The sequence below is a fragment of the Anser cygnoides genome, chromosome 5, assembly GCF_040182565.1.
Source record: "Anser cygnoides isolate HZ-2024a breed goose chromosome 5, Taihu_goose_T2T_genome, whole genome shotgun sequence".
Lineage (NCBI taxonomy): Eukaryota > Metazoa > Chordata > Aves > Anseriformes > Anatidae > Anser > Anser cygnoides.
Window position 1 is genome coordinate 29,624,684 of NC_089877.1, and position 16,085 is coordinate 29,640,768.

The 16,085-nt window shown below is 46.0% G+C and overlaps 1 protein-coding gene across 2 annotated transcripts in view; it reads left to right on the forward strand.

Moving 5' to 3' along the window:
• GALNT16 (polypeptide N-acetylgalactosaminyltransferase 16) overlaps nucleotides 1-15,859 on the forward strand; it is a 67,807-nt gene extending 51,948 nt beyond the window's left edge. Inside the window, exons 10-16 of one of the 2 annotated variants that reach the window (XM_048064927.2) lie at nucleotides 143-269; nucleotides 955-1,047; nucleotides 2,061-2,144; nucleotides 3,063-3,204; nucleotides 4,598-4,714; nucleotides 12,230-12,369; nucleotides 14,663-15,859. In XM_048064927.2, the coding sequence (XP_047920884.1) occupies nucleotides 143-269; nucleotides 955-1,047; nucleotides 2,061-2,144; nucleotides 3,063-3,204; nucleotides 4,598-4,714; nucleotides 12,230-12,367 (701 nt within the window). In that variant the 3' untranslated portion in view covers nucleotides 12,368-12,369; nucleotides 14,663-15,859. Of the gene's footprint in view, nucleotides 1-142; nucleotides 270-954; nucleotides 1,048-2,060; nucleotides 2,145-3,062; nucleotides 3,205-4,597; nucleotides 4,715-12,229 lie in introns of both variants that reach the window. The other variant, XM_048064926.2, reaches the window with a different exon arrangement.
• The last annotated feature ends 226 nt before the right edge of the window (nucleotides 15,860-16,085 follow it).

The window sequence follows — 16,085 nt, forward strand, 5'->3', positions numbered from 1 at the left end:
CATCACTTTTCCTGTTTTTGCTGTTGCTGGAAATACATCTAGAGCAGAGGGGCAAGGATTTCAGGCACACTGCTGAGGTTGCTCTTCTTGGAAATGCTGATGGCCTGGCTGCAGCTGTATAACTCTTGGGGATTTCTTCCAGAGCTCTCTTTCCGAGTGTGGATGTGTGGTGGCAGCTTGGAGATTGTTCCCTGCAGTCGAGTGGGACACGTGTTCAGGAAGCGCCATCCCTATGACTTCCCTGAGGGCAACGCGCTGACGTACATCAAGTAGGTGCTCAGGAGTTCGTGGTAATAGACAGATCACCTTGATGTTGAGCATGTCTAAATAAGTCTGAATTCTTTGTTGTTTTTCTGCCTGATGACAGAGAACAGCTTGTGGTTGAGCATCTGTTCTCAAGGGTAGGATGAGTCTATGCACAAAACCTGTTCCCTTCTCTGTTTGTGTTCCTGCAGCTTGTTTTTCCTCATTTTGCAGTGGAGGTGGGGAGCAGTGCCCCAGGGAGAGACTGTGACCATTTGTGGATACTGCCCTAAGACATGTGCTAGACATGAGGCTAGTCCTGCTTTCTGTGGGAGGGTTGGACTAGGTGATACCTAGAGATGCTTTCTGAGCTGAATTATTCCGTAATATTATTCTAACGTGGGGAAGGGGATCAGGGTGATGGTGACAGTCGGTCCAGTTACCTCTGCAGAATGAGCGTGTTTGAAAGAAATCATGCTGAATTCTGGCTGTTAATTTCTTTTTCTTCATTTTATCTTCTGAACTGTAACATCCGTGCAAGACTTTGTAGAGTTAATACATTCAGTCTAAATCTGACCATACTGCTCGCTTTGTTTCATGTTTGGTACTGTCCCCCACTCCCTCCTGGCAGGCTGGCAACCCTGTGCTTGCTCTCCTGGAGAGCAGGCTCTCCGGCAGCACTCAGCAAAGCGTCTCCTTGTCCCCATGCAGGAACACTAAGCGCACGGCGGAAGTGTGGATGGACGAATACAAGCAGTACTACTACGAAGCCCGGCCGTCAGCCATTGGCAAGTCATTTGGAAGGTAAGCTGCTCCACAACCTCAGGAGGAGAGCTCTGGTAAGCCGCTTGCTAGCAAGAAATAGTTACAGGATCTTCTCTGGGACTTAGTGTGGGAAACAGAAATAGAGGTGTTCTGAATGGCTGGCTTGCCAGGAGGGTTGGAACTCAAGTGTCTGGCTAACGAGGTTTGCTTCTAATTCACTTTATTTTTTCCCTCAGTAACCCTGCACAAATCATTTGTTAATGGAAGGCCAAAGGGATCTATAATGAAATTAAAATGCCAGACTTTTTAAGTGGATAAGAATATTTTCTAATACAGCATGCAGCTGCTCTGGAAATGTGAGTTATGCAGTTACTAGAGCTTGATCCAGAGCTCCTGTGCGGATGCAGAATTGAGGGCCAAGCACAGAGAGCTGGCACATGGGGAAGGTTGCTACCTGGTGCACTCCTCTTTGCTGATGAGTGAGTGTTTTGCCTGGTTTATAGGTCAGGAGAGAGCATGGCCAATAGTGAGATGTTATACTCCTCTTCTTTCCCAAAAGAACAAATATGTTTTTAAGGTCTGCAGCTCAGATTCAGCCTACAGCTGCTGCCATGTCCCCTTAGCTGTAGCACACACATATATATCTGAGCATAAACACTTTCTAGGCCTTTTCAGGATAGTTGTGCAAGTTTTGTGGTATGCTTCTACAAGGGTATCCTGAGGCTGAAAAAGCTTTCTTGGTCCTACAGTAGCCTTACTGTGCTCTATTATTTAACACTGTAGGATCTGGGCTCCGACACCTTTCTGAATTGAAGTGCAAGAATTGCTCTCCAAAGGCATTTTTTTCTTCCTTTTCTCTTTCCCCCCTCTTGCCTCTCCATTTTTATTCACCTCAGGTCACTGGTAGTGCTCTGAACCCAGCAACAACTAGGTGGGAGAACGAGTGAGGGGGGAAAATTCATATAGCCTCCCTCAAACCTCCTGGTTGCTCTCTGTTGCTCGCTTTCCTCCTGTTCACTGTCTTAAATACAACAACCTGCCTGTGTTTCCAGTGTTGCAGAACGAGTGGAGCAGCGCCGCAAGCTGAACTGTAAATCCTTCCAGTGGTATCTGGAGAACGTCTATCCTGAGCTCAAGTGAGTCAGTTCTCAGCTTGTAAAAATCTCTGATCGGGGAGGTGGGTCCCAATGAGAAGCTGAGCTGTGGCAGCAGCAAGGAATAAAACAGATTTATGCTTGGAAAAGGTTTTCCTCTGGTCTTCTTTGTGGTAAGAAACCCTCAGTGATTTCCTGGCTTGTACCATTACCACTCTGCGAAAGGTTTGTTGCTTCTGCCTCTGTTCTGCCCCATACAGCTGTTTCAGGCTTGGTCTCTGCCTGTTGGATGTTCTTCCTGGAGGTAGCTGAGCCAAGTAGAGCTGGGCTGCCTCAGTGCAGAGGTGCAAGTGGTTCAGAGAATACCCTGGTGAATGCCCAACCCAGCTTGTCTGTGTCTTCTACTGCAGTGGGTCAGGCTGTGGTAGTGCTGTGGCACTGCTCTGCTGGGAGGTAGCACGGGCCACTCCAGAGCTGTGTTGTTAGCACTTGCTAGTCAACACACCTTCACATCCTAGTCAGCAAAGGCTGTAGCTAACATGCATTGAGACTAAAACATCTAGTTGTAGTCTGGCTTTGACAGATCTTTCCTGTATTGCTACCAAAGAGGCAGTGAATACTACCACTGGGGAGAAGAGTATGGAAAAGGTGGAGGCAGATGCAGGATAGACAGGTGCGGATATGGCTTTTTACTGGCAATGATCTCTTTCAGAGGAGGCATCACACTGAACTGCTTTCTGAAGAGCCTTCTGAAACAAGGGTACTGGTCCTCTGACCAAGTTTTCCCTTGACTTTTGCCTGCTCCTGACATTTTCAGCATATAGTGTGACATCTTGCATTTTCTGTCAAATAAAGGGGGCTATGTCTCACACAGGGGCCAGTTATGCCCTTATAAATCTGTGAAAGTGCTTTGGACTTTTCTGTGTATGAAGTGCCTTACAATTGTTGTTTTGTTTCAAGGGTTCCAGAAAAGGAGTTGATTCCAGGGATAATTAGACAAGGAGGAAATTGCCTGGAGTCTTGGGCGCAGGATACCACTGGGAATATGTTGGCTGGCATGGGAAACTGTAAAGGGACAGTGAACAATCCACCTGTCACTCAGGTAAGGTGGGCTTCAGCTTGGTGCTTTGCTCCTGCCTCTGCCCTTTTAATTACCAGTGGCCCTGGTGGGTTTGTACAGAAGTGAATGAAGGAAGAATTTGGCCCTGTTAATGGTATTAGCAGTAAGCAGGAAAAGAAGCTGTGTCCATCTCAGAGCTCCATTGGCTTAACAGACGCAACAGTCAGGCACGGAGTAGGAAGGATTTCATCGCTTGGAAGCAACAGGTAACACTTGAATGCTCAGAGGTGTGACTAGTCTGTGCAGTAAACTCATGACCAGGGTTTGAATCACGTGGCTATCACCACTCAGGCCATCGCTTGGGTGTGCTCCAGCCCATGCGGCTATGACTTTTCCATGAGAACCAGTCCAGGAGTGTACCTGGCTAGTACCCAGGCATGTGGGGGAAGAGATTTCCTCAGGGTCAGGAATGTTCCTCGGTCCACCACTTCAGCTGTAGCTGCAGATGGATTGAATTGTGCTGTTTTACAGATGTGTTTCAGTATAATGCCCAAGTACAGTTTAAAGTAGCCAAGACCTCAGCTGCAGTAATTGGGTGCAGCTTCTCTAACTGCAGTGGAGCTGTGCTGGTTTATACCAGCTGAGGAGGATGTGCACTCAATCTCTTCTTTTGGTAGTCAAAGCAGCAGAGAAGCAGCTTGAGAAAGTTAAGGGTTGCAGCAGGATATTTTATGCCAGAAAATACATAATCACATCTGTTAACTCTTGGAAACCAGTTTTCAGACAGCATTCGACATGCCATTAAATCTGACTCATTGCTCCTTGTCATTACCATTTAAAGTCTCTGAAACTTACTGTGTTTTGTGTTTCTTCCTTGGGGAAAGTGTAATAATAATAGTTGATTGGGTCAATAGTTGAATGGGTCAGGCATCCGTCTAGTGAGAGGAAGGAAAAATGAAGTAGTTTGTGCTTTATGTGTACTGGTGAAATTTATTAACCCATAGATATGGTTGCATGTGTTTTGCTTCATTTGACAGTCTGTAGTCCTGGTTACCTGTTACAGAACATGTTTGTTACATAAAATATGCAGAAGCAGTTGCACATCTTGTAAATCAGGGGGTTGGTGGCCTCCCTGCTTTGTAGGCCAGACTCTGTAAAGCTGCAGAGCATGGAGTTGCAAGGGATCCAAGGTTAATCAGGCAGCTCAGAAGGTCGGGGAGTCAGCTGCAGCTTTTGAAATAGTCATGATGCACCAAGTCTGAGCATAAACTTCTGATCAAGTGAAGGCTGCTTCCATAGTTTTCCCAGGGAGTCGTTGATAAATGTTGAAGAAAATATTCAGGTTTTTGAAATGTATGCTGGTAAAAACTTTCTCCCTCATCTTGTCAACGTTATGATCATAACAGAACCTTTCTTTTTCTTTCTTATGCCAAAGGAGTGGGTATTCAGTGACCCTCTAATTAGACAGCAGGACAAGTGTCTTTCCATTACCTCCTTCTCTACTGGCTCTCAAATCGCACTGGAAGCCTGCAATCAAAAAGATGGCAGACAGGTAACTGAGCACCTTTATTAATCCCTTTGTTGTCACATACAGGTGTTCGTATATCAGTGCAGCTTATGGGAGTGAACACAGTACTATCAAAGTGTGTAAAAGTCCCTTCCACCTCTACATCTCCCTCTCTGATGTGTTTCATAAGCACAGATGTATGAGATTGCCTATGACCAGAGAGAGAGGGTGAGGGTCTATGCTCTGCCTGGGCCCTTGGCACTGTAGTTAGCTCCAGCCCAGTCATACCACCATCTCACTCCATGGAAACATTGATGTTCAGCAAGGTTGGTTCACGGATGAAGAACAGCATCAGAGAGGAGTAGGTAAGCAGCAAATACTTTGAGATACCTGAGAGAAGGGCAATGTATGCTATCATTTGTTTGCTTATTTAATAGAACAGTTCGGTTAGAAGGGACCATCAAAGATCTAGTCCAACTGTCTGACCACTTCAGGGCTAACTAAAAGTTAAAACATATTATTGAGGGCTTTATCTGAATGCCTCTTGAACACTGATAGGCATGGGGCACCAACCACCTTGCTAGGAAGCCTATTCCAGTGATTGACCACCCTCACAGTAAAAGCATTTTTCCTAATTTAGAAGTGAGAACTGTGTTCTTTGTGCTGTCTTTGGACACGTTAACAGGCCTTTAAAACTGAGTGTGCGCAACTCATTTGAGAAATACTGACTGGCATAAAGCACCATATGTTCTGTCCAAGCTACTCCCTGAGGAGAAATACACAGCAGCAGTATTGGCTTTGCAATGCTCTCGACAAAATGCAGCTCTGTGACTGTCATGCAGTTTCCAAGACGCATGTCCCTGATCTGTCAGGACACCGAAGTCATTTTGCTTTACAATACAAGGTGAGAGATAGTGTCTGAGATGGCCACAGTGCTTTTGCAGATACATGATGTGTTTTGTTTTTTTTTATCAGAACTGGTCAAAACACAACATTTGACAACACAGCAGTGGCACACAGGGAATGCACAGGACTTATTTCATCTCTAGTTCCTGTGCTTCCCTCTACACCAAGAGAGAACCATTTTTCTGTCATCTAGGGCTATGCTGGCTCTATTGTGTTTTCCTTTCATCTATTGTTTTGGTAGCTCAAAGACAGGAGATGGCTCAGCTTGCTACCAGTCCTGAGCATCATCCTTTTTTGTCAGTACTTTTTAATGCCATATGAATTTCTGAATTAGGTTCTTCCTGAAAGAAAGCACTGAATTCCAGTCTTGCCCATGTGTTGAATGCCTGTGTAGACTTTCCTCTGGAGGTTTGGTTAATGCAGAAATGTCTTGAAGAGTTGTCACCATGAATACATTGGGAAAACTCTTAGTTCAGCTTAGCATTGCAAAGATATCCCTGGTGGGCTGTGCTCGCCTGCTCCTTTTTCTTGTTGGTAATCACTCAGCCTCTTGCTGTGTAATTAGGTCACTTAACTTCCCCTTAGGTGCCTTGCAGCATTTTCCTCCCTGGCAGCAGAGAGGACTCTAGCAGCTGCCAAAATCAGCTCTTTCCCCACCTCCTGTGTCATGGAAGGACAAGGGTCCCCTGGAGGGGGTGGAGTACAGGCCCTATTAGCCAGAAGAGAGATTAATCCACACTAACACATGCAGGTTCATTCTGCTGCTGGAGTTGGATTTATCGAGCCTTGATGTGTTGATTATATACAGGCTCATTATAAAGACATGCATGTACACTTAAGGATGTGAGCTGTTGTTTTCCATTACCTTATGTGAACAAACTGCGCTTAAATCAAGGACTTGAGCTAACAGATGATTTGGCCAACTGACTGTAAGCAGGGATTTTGCTTAAGCACTTCAAAAAACTAGAGACTGATTTGAATCTCAGCTGCCATTCCAAACCCCCTTGTGGTGGTGGGGATGAAGTAGCAGAACTGCATTTGAATTTTTAATCTAATTTGGGCTGAAACGCTCTGAAATTTTGGGGTTGCTTTGGAAGTCCCAAACTCCCATTTCAGATTTCTGCTTAGAAAGCCAGTTCCACATGCAATGCTCAAGTTTGTTGTGTTCTTGGGGAATGTTGTTATGGTATCTTCCTTCCATAAACACATTGCGTTTTAATTAGTTAGAAGTCAGTCGTCTTTGCAAACTGGCCCATTCTCTTTCCTCTGCCTCCCTTCTAGAAGGACCACATGCATCTAATGCAATGTGTTGTCTGCTCACTTTGGGAACCGACTCTTTCTTTGCCAAATCCTATCTGAAGTGAGAAGTGAAGTTAACAGCTTGCAGGGGCTCATCTGGGTTAGCAAGGCAGGGTTCTGGCAACAAAGAGACAAGCAAGAGACGGAGTCTTGTTCTTCCTGAGCAGGCAGTTTGCAAAACCCCCTGTCTAGGATGTCACCCAAGCCCAGCTCCCAGTACTTACAAAGGTGAATTTCAAGGTGACAACCACTGCTGTGGAAACTTTGACATATTGCCTCAGTTTGCCCTACAGGATGCCTCTCTCCCCATGGGTGCGAGGTGTTGGGAGGGATAGCTGCCTTTTCAAACTACACGTGGGCGTAGCCACTCCTCAGTTCAAGCAGGCTTCTCAGAGAGCCAAAGGGGCCGAGCAGGAATGGAGGAAGGGAATTGAACTACCTCAGAGAAGTGGAAGTGGCAAGCAAGAGATAAAGAGGGCAAGCCTGGCAATGTGCAACGCATGCATTATTCTAGGAGGAGATGGTGGCATGATGAAAGTCTGGGTCTGACCATCTCTAGTGTCATTGTCATCAGAGGTCTGTGGTGGAAGGCATTTGGACTTTCCTGGATCTAGACTTCGTGTCTGTGGCTGAGTGACTCAAAAGCCAAGATTTCTGACAAAAGATAAGACAGGTGATGGGTTCATTGTTTGGTGTCACCAGAGCAGATTGGTTGGATCTTTACAACATACCATATAGCTCCTAAAGCTGCTTTCTGCTTTCAGACATACTGAGTCTGTGCTCACGCTACACAGCTGTTGTGTGTTAAGCCTGTCCACAGGGAAGAGAATTTTGTTGTTGTTTTTGAGTGCTAACAACAATCTCATGTCCATCTGACGTGTATGTAATACTCTAGCAGAGGCTTTAAAGTATTATGAACAGTGTATGTAGGGTATTACCTCAAAATAACTCTAGAACCTTGCAAGCAGGATACTAGACAATGCTCCACATGTAGATGATTTTTGACTCTGTCAGACTTCTCCCTTGGACTGAAAGAAAGCAGGAACAAAACCTATTTGGCACCATGATCCTTGTTGATCATTCAACAGCAACAGCCAGCACTGCTAGCACAAGACCAGCCAAGAGCTATTGTGCATAATCAGAACTAGATTTCAAAGCAGATGGATGTCATCCATAATGTTATTTGGAGAATAGCATTTTACTTGAATGCACAATAAATTATTGCCTTTAGCTTTTGTTTTGGCTCTGACTGATGGTGGGAGTGGCATTTTAATTTGTATTATAGTGAGGGCAAATAGGAGGCAAAGTGAGAGTCAGACACTAAAACAAGAGAATAAAAATGAGAAACATTGGCACAGTATCTCCCAAAAGAACAAGAAGCATGCTGAGAAACCTTATTAAATGGACATATTTCATTAAAATGTGCTGAAGGAACATGACCCCTAGCCTGAAAATGAGGACATCAAGCTTTCTTGGGAGACAAACAGTATTTGAAGTCCTATGTTATGTGCCTTTGGACATGATTGGGAATTTTTCCCACCTGACTTCTCAGTGTCTCACATCACTTGCAATGCAGACAAATGCAACTTTGTACAGACTTTCAGAAAAGAGGACTGAAGACCTGTCTGTTCTGGAAGCACCCGACTCAGCATCTTCCTGATAGTAAGCAGGTAAAATGCTCCTTGCAATATGCCAGAGCTATAAAGCAATTTTCAGGAGACAGGAGTCTCTCTCAGTTCTGATTCTTTGTTCTACAAATTTAAAACTAAAATTTAAAATGTAAGAGTTCAAAGGGAGAGACAGTACTTGCCGGATGCTGACGTGAGCTTTTCTATCATACTGTCTCTGCTCATATGTTTAAAAATGAGTGTTTGTCATCTTCAGCACCAGCTTTGGGTTGCCCGTGGCTCTGCAAATACATTCAATTACAACTTGCAGCATCCTTGTCTATTCCAGTTATCAGTTCTCCATACATCTCTGTCTGAGGCATCTCAGCCCTAACCAACAACATCTGCTCTTCCCAGCTGTGTTTCCTAATCTTGGCCAACTCTGCTACATTTCCAGGGTTACAAGGCTATTGTCAGGAATTTGAAATAAACCCTGGACTGATTGGATTGCTGTGGGTTAAAAGAAGACTTTTGATTATCCTGAGAAATTACAGTACTGTAAACACTTTCAGCTCTTACATATATCGGGCTGTTTCTCACTGACTGGTTAGACGAGAACTAGCTGTTTCAGACTTTTCTCTTAGTAATTTCACATGGAGTGCTTCTATCCCACCACCTCAAGGTACTTTACGATGATAGATAATAAAGATAGAGAGAGAGCTTTACTAAAAAGTGGGGAAAATTTTGATTGATATTTGGGGAAGACGTTCAAGCAGAGTGGGACAGTATTTCAAAGAAAATATTGCTTCTTTTTTCCATCCCCACTTCAAACCTGCTGTGACCAGTAAACTGTATTAGCTCCATTTGTACAAGGTAGGGAGACTAAGGAAGATATTCAAGTCAAAATTTTTCACATCGTGGCAATGCTTAAATTTTCCAGAATCTACCTTTGGTCCAAGTACAGGCTAGTCAAACTGTCTGTGAGTAAGAAAGAAGACTCCCTGTAAAGTTTGGCTGTATGCAGGAATTATCTGCTCTGTTAGTACTTTTTTTTTAATTCTTCTAAAGATGGCAATCACTGCTGCAATTTAAAAGTTAGCTGCCCAGGTTCCCCCTGTGGTCTTTGGAGGAAGCTGGGCCCTCCCAAAAAGTATTTGTACTTTGGACTCCTCCATTAACATGTCACTAGGGGACTAGTTTAGGCTAAGATGCCCAGCTCTGAGGTGGCTGAAGGTGGGAGCATCTTATCTTCTATTTCCACCCCTTCCTACTGCCCTTCCTCCTTAAGGTCTGAGATATGGTTTGTCCTTGCAGGGTTAGCTATTGGGCTGTCCCTGGCTATTCTGTGGTCTGGCAGTCAGGCAGTGGGGTCTTGTGAAAGGTTCGGGTGAAGTCAGAGGAGCTCATCAGGTATGTCATGGAGGACAGCAAAACACGGTTTCTGACCAGAATGAGTAGAATCCATCGTTTTGAAAATAGCACTTATGTGAAATGAGGGAGCCCTACCTTAGCTTTGGCTGTCAGTATGCTTTATAATAGCTCCGTGCATGCATAACCAGCCAACCAGCTAACTCTGTCACTTTCTCAGTATTCCTCCCAGTTCTCCCATCCTTCCTATACTGTCTGTTGAATGGAGGAACACAGAGTGACTCTGACTCTGGGCCTTCCGGTGGTGCCATTCACTGAGATTGATTTGGTGTAGTTCATTAGCAGCAGAAAATGTGCTCTGGTGAGTGTTTGCTGGTGTCTTGCTGTGTCTGTTGCTGTAGACTCTTCCTGCAGACGGCACAGCGTGTGCCTGCTCAGCATGGAGAGATCGCAGCAGCAGGTCTCTGATCTGGAGGAATAACATGTGAGAGCCTCCCGGTAGTGCCAGGTTTCTCCTGAGCAGCTGGAAGAAAGAAGAAAAAAAGTGTCTCTTGGTAAAACGACAGAGGCAGGGACAAGGGTGGAGGGCAAGGAAGAGTTTCCCACATTGAAGCTGGGAGTCAGAGAAGGGCAAGAGGCTCTTCACAGAGGTATCTGCGACCTTGGGAAACAGTGGAGGGGGGGGCATTGCTCAGAGATCACACCAGATAGATGCAGTGTGCTGCCTTATGGTATTAACTTCTTCCTCAGCTCTTTGCAGGGAACCTTCTGCCAGATGAGAGCCAGATGGCTCCAGAACCCATGTAGACACTGGGATGCAGCAGCTGGTGAGGGTATTGCAGGCTCCTCTGTGTGCACAGACTGTGTTGGATCTTCCTCTGCATCATCACTACATTCCTCTTCCTGCTTGCCTGTTAAAACCAGCTTCTTCCTGCTGTTACCAACAGTTTGCCTCTGGCAGTGTCCCATCAGTCAGGGTTAGCAGCCATAGCACAGTGATTCTCCCCCTGGAGTAACGTCTTGAAGGAATATGTGATAGAGAAGTGACATTACTCCAGGCTTTGCAATTGCCCAGCCCTCCAAGAAGCATAACCAGCACACAGATTTGGAGGAGAGCTGCCAGCAGTATGTGGACATAACTGATTGTCTTAGAACACACAGCATGTGGCAGTCTAAGCTGTTTGCTGCGTTACTTAACCAAGAATTAAAATATTGGTAGGTTTTGACATTGCCTGGATATCACAGGATTTTTTTACTCCAGTTTGCATGCATTTCTGCAACAGACTTGAGGTCCATCAGTGCTGCCAAGCTGTTTCTTCTTCCTTATCAGTCACATGGGTTAGCCAAAACGTCCTCCTCATATCCCTAAGCTGCTGACCGACTGAGTCATCTGTGACTGAGTGGGAAAAAACCCAGGAGCCTGGAGCACTCAGTACAATCACCTGCTGATCCCAGCAGTGCCCCACTGGAGGGAAATGGCACAGCCCTACCTGGGAGATCCCAAGTTCACAGACTCATTTCTCTTTTTTTTCCCTGGGCTATCAGCCCAGCAGGGATGGAAGGTACTGCCTTTTCCCAGCAGAATTTGCAATTCAAGTTTAGGAGCTACGTTTTCATACCTGAAAAGCAGCACAAACAAATAGGGCCTTCAGGAAAACTGGGTTGCATGTGGGGTCTTGTGCATATGCTTTGGTGGGAGCACACCCAGAGGACAGCACTGCAGAAAGCAGAGTGATGTGTGCTGAGCAGCTGTCAAATGTACACTTACAGACTGAAATGTTGGTAGGGCAGATGAGATTACGAAGAACCAGCTGAGGAGGATGCAGAGATATGAAGAGCTTTCACTGTAGTGCTGATAAAAGTCTTGACTTGATGAGAGGAGAGATGAGGACATGAAAGAGAGAGAGATACAATCTAGTCAAAGAGCAAGAAGTGTGATTTTTGTGTTCTGTGAATGGTATGCTTTCTGTGCTGGGAGAACTTTTTGAGGATTGGAAAGAAACTGTAGAAGGGTTTCAGGTTTTGAAAGGTATCTGGGTGCTTAGAGATACAGAGCAAATGTGATTTCCTACATTCCTACAGAACGGTAGGGAAATTCTGGATATAACATGCTTTTGAAAATCCTGCTGGTTGATGATTTTGTGTTGCTTGCCTTCTGGATACTTCTGAATATCTAACCCTATAAACCAGCTAAACTCAAATTCCAGATATCATTACCACAGGAAGCCAGTGCTTTGGAGAAGCTGCCGATACCCAGATTTTCCAGTTTCCCCAGTTGTTGAGGTTTACAATAGGTTTATGCTCAGCCTTTCTCCTCCTGTTTGAAGGCATGGTTACCCGGTGAAATGACAGTAACAGCGTGTTTCTTCTCTCCTCACAGAAGTGGAAGATGAAAGGCAGTTTCATTCAACACTTTGTCAGTGGTCTCTGTCTGGAAAACCAGGCTGGGAGAGTGGTGACCAACCCTTGCCAAGCAGATGTACCTGGCCAACAGTGGGAGCTGCTACAAGCAACATGATGGTAGCACAGAGATCTCCTCGTTTCTTTGTGCATGAGACTTTGGGAACAGAGAGGGATGGGAGGAACGGCTTTGTATGTCTGACCCTAAATGTTTTCATTGTGTCCATCAGCAAGCCACCATTTCAGCTGAACGCTTGGTGTTTTTGAGCTTTCCAGAGAAGAAGCTGCGGGTGAGAGAAGGATGAGGAGTTGTTGAAATCGGCCTGTCTGTTGTCTTAAGTTCTCCTCTGTAGCTGATGTCCATGCACAGCAGCACCCAGAGAGGGGAGAGCACCTAGCCTAATACTCGAAATGGTCAGAACTGCCTTGCAGCTCTCCCCCTCTCCATTCCTTCCTCTGCATCCAGAGTCTGTGACCTTCAGTCCAACACTTTGGACAATGCTTGTACAAACGTTGGTAGCTCTTTGTCTTCCCTGGCTTTTCACTTTAACATCATGCATCATTTATGCATGTGTGTGCTGATGTGTCGCAGCGAGGACTGGCCAGAAGAGGAGCCATCGAGATGAGTGGAGGGGCTGGGGAGGAATGAGCAGGCCCTGGGGGCAGGTTTGTAACCTCGTTGTGGTAGACCCACATCTTCCTCTGCCTTACAGCCAAATGGGCTGAGGTTGGGAAGTAGGGCACCATGCTGATGAGATCTGGGAAAGGGGCCTGTCTGTTTTAGCAGTGTAACCTGGGATTTTTTCAGGAACTATTCCCTGCTGAATTCCTGCTTCCAGTTTTCTACAGGTGGAAGGCCAGCACCGTCTCCACGAGTAATCCAGTCTGCAGGCAGCCCAGCTGCACCTGGGTTCAGGGTACGGTGCTCCTGTGGAGCTGCCCTTGATGGTCAGAAAACGGGTGCTGGTGCTCGGGGATTCCTGACAAGCCAGGGCCATTACCCGGCTGCTCTCTCTGGTGCTATCAGATGCTGCCCACTGCACCCCGTATCGAAGGCAACGTGTAGCCCCTGTGAACATGTCCCAGTGTGACAGGCCGCCCAACCCCTCTGTCCAGTCGATCTTTCCCCTCTCTCTGAAAGAGGAGGTGAAAAGGCCTGGGGCTGCTCTACTTGCGAGGCCCAGTTCTCCTCCCACGGTCACCTGGTGGGGGTTGGCTGGTGGAGCTGGAACTGCTCTGAACAGATACTGCCACAGTATAGGTCTGCCTGGGAGCTCTCCTCTGCATGCTGGAAATACTGAGGACAGATGGTGTTTCTAGCTGATGTCCCCTTCTTGCTCCCAGTTACCAGTCAGCTGTGTCTGAGTTTGTGTTTTCAGACATGCCAGGGGAAGCCTACCAATTGAAACAAACAAACAGAAGTCTCCACAACATTACCTTGGAGCACGGTTTTGTAAACCGACCCTCCTCTCCAAGAGCCTGGCAGGGGAACCATATGGTGGGGCCACCTTCAGGAGGCATTTGCTCGTCTGGGTCGTTCCTAATTTGGTATAAAAGAAACAGAGGAGGATCATTTGGGTTCTGAACAATGGCAGCTTTTGATCATGTTTGTAACCCTTTTTAATTCTTTCTTCTACCTTGGTATTACTCCGATTTGTTGACAAAAGAACAGTTACTGTTCTTCATATATATGTTTGCATGTGCTCGGAAGTGCTTGTGTGAGAACCGGAGGATTTTTTTTCCTGTTCTCAGTTTTTCTTTTATTTAAAAAATTAAATATCAGTGAGGTGGCAGGAGTTCTTTTCCTGTTTCCCCCTATATTTGACATCAGCTCACCATCTTGACAGATGGTGGTGAATGACCTTGCCTGCACAGTGAAGACTCAGGAGGCAGTTCCCTCTGGCCCCAAGCATGCTGCATGGTATAGCTGCACTTCTGTGTGGGAACAGAGGTACTGACTCTGCAGAGACTTCTCTTTTCCTGTAGAGGTACTTTGAGCCTGAACCACTGAGGCCACAACTCAGAGAAACAGGAAAGAGCTGAAAAGGAAAGAAAATAGCCTAGGAAAGGAAAGAGAACAGGGCAGATGGACCCATCCTGGGGAGAGATGCCATCCCACTGACAACTGCATTTTTAAACAAGAATATGCAGGAGGTGCTACTTACAGAAAAGCATTATTAGGCAGTAGGAGACAAGAATGGTCAACTTTTCAGACACCTGACTTGAAAAAGTTAATGCAAAGACAATGAAAGGCCATTGAGCAGGTACTGTATGTAAGCTCTGTATACAATGAAGTGTTAAGGGATTATTTATTTTCATCAAAATGTACCTAAGTGAACCATCCGAGCTTCCCCCATTTCACTTTCCAGCATCTTACGGGTTGCAGCTAACAGCATCTTCGCTCCTCCACCAGGTACTGCTTCCTTCCTTCTTGCTCCCGCTGTGTGTGTGCAGCTTTCTTGCAGTTCCTTCTTCATAACCCCACTGGGACTAGGACCCCGCTCCTCTACAAACAATCCTCCTGACTGCTGCAGACCACAGGAACTCTGCTTGTATAGCCTCCAAGCTCTGGGCCAGCCCTGGTTCAAAGGGTTCTTGTCAGCATGCTGGCTACTGCCCTGGACTTTGTGCCTGGCTCCAATGTTTGAGGTTCCTGATGGGTCCCAGAGCAGTGGTACCTGGACTAGCTGTGCTGATTTGTGCCTCTCTTACCACTGGTCACCGCCTGGCAGAGTGTGAACTAGCAGCCATTTGGGGCTGTGAGCAGGTGAAGACAGAGCACTCTTCTTCAAGTGCTCTGGCCTGGGGGAGAAAAGGGAAAGGGTGGGCAGATGCTAGATGTCAGTAACTTAAATTGCCCCTGGAGTTAGGGGCTACCAAAACCCTAAGTATACCTGGTTTTGGACATGTTATCCTGAGGTCCCCTGCCAGCTGCTGTCCCCTGTCAGCCAAAGCACAGCTCACAGGGCCTCCCCCCACATCACCTTCTGGAAGTTACTGGACTTTTGCAATTGCTGAAAAGCAGATGCATCACAAAAGGCTGCTTTTAAGTGTGGGGAAACTAATCTTCTCAGAATAAATGAAGGCTTGGCCAAACTGGCGTGCTTTCTATTTCCCTTGCACAGAAGGGAGGAGGAGGGATGTCATCTATGTTTTCTTTCCGCAAGGTCCAGCGGTGCCATGCTTTGGAACAGGACTCCAGTGGGGTTTTTGAAAGAAAACTGACTGAGCCCTCAAATTTGGTTGATTTGTTTCTTCAACAGTCAGAATAAGCAGCTGCTCACCCTTGTTTTCCTGTTTACTTTAAACAGACCTCTAGACTGTGAAGACGAAACATTTGCATTGGTAATACCCTTTAAGAAAGCTGTTACTGTTTCAGATCATCCAGTGTAATTTCATGTGCTATGAACCAATGGGGGTTTATTTAAGAGGAACTGAAACTACTGTTGTACAGAAATCAATTTCAAAAGGTTTATTTTCCCCACTCAGTTGTGATTTGCACTTTGCCAGATGTAATTTATGTGGAACCCAGATTTGTTTTCCCTTTTCTTGAAGAAAGCATGTGCCAGAATCTCTCTAATGCCTGGAATAAAATCCACTTTGAAACAAGTGTTTCAGCCTGTCCTTGTTCCCCTTTGCTTCCCATTGGAAAAGAGCCTCCCTCCTCTTGTGCCTGGTCCCTGCCTCTGTTTCTCCCTAGGTTTGTGTCCCCCCACTTCTTTGCGTGGGTTCCTGGGTTGTTTCTAGAGGGGCACTGCAGGAGCTGGCACAGAGATTTCCAGGTTACAGTGGTGTATCAGCTGAAAATGACTGAAGAAGCCTTCCTCAGCTGGCTG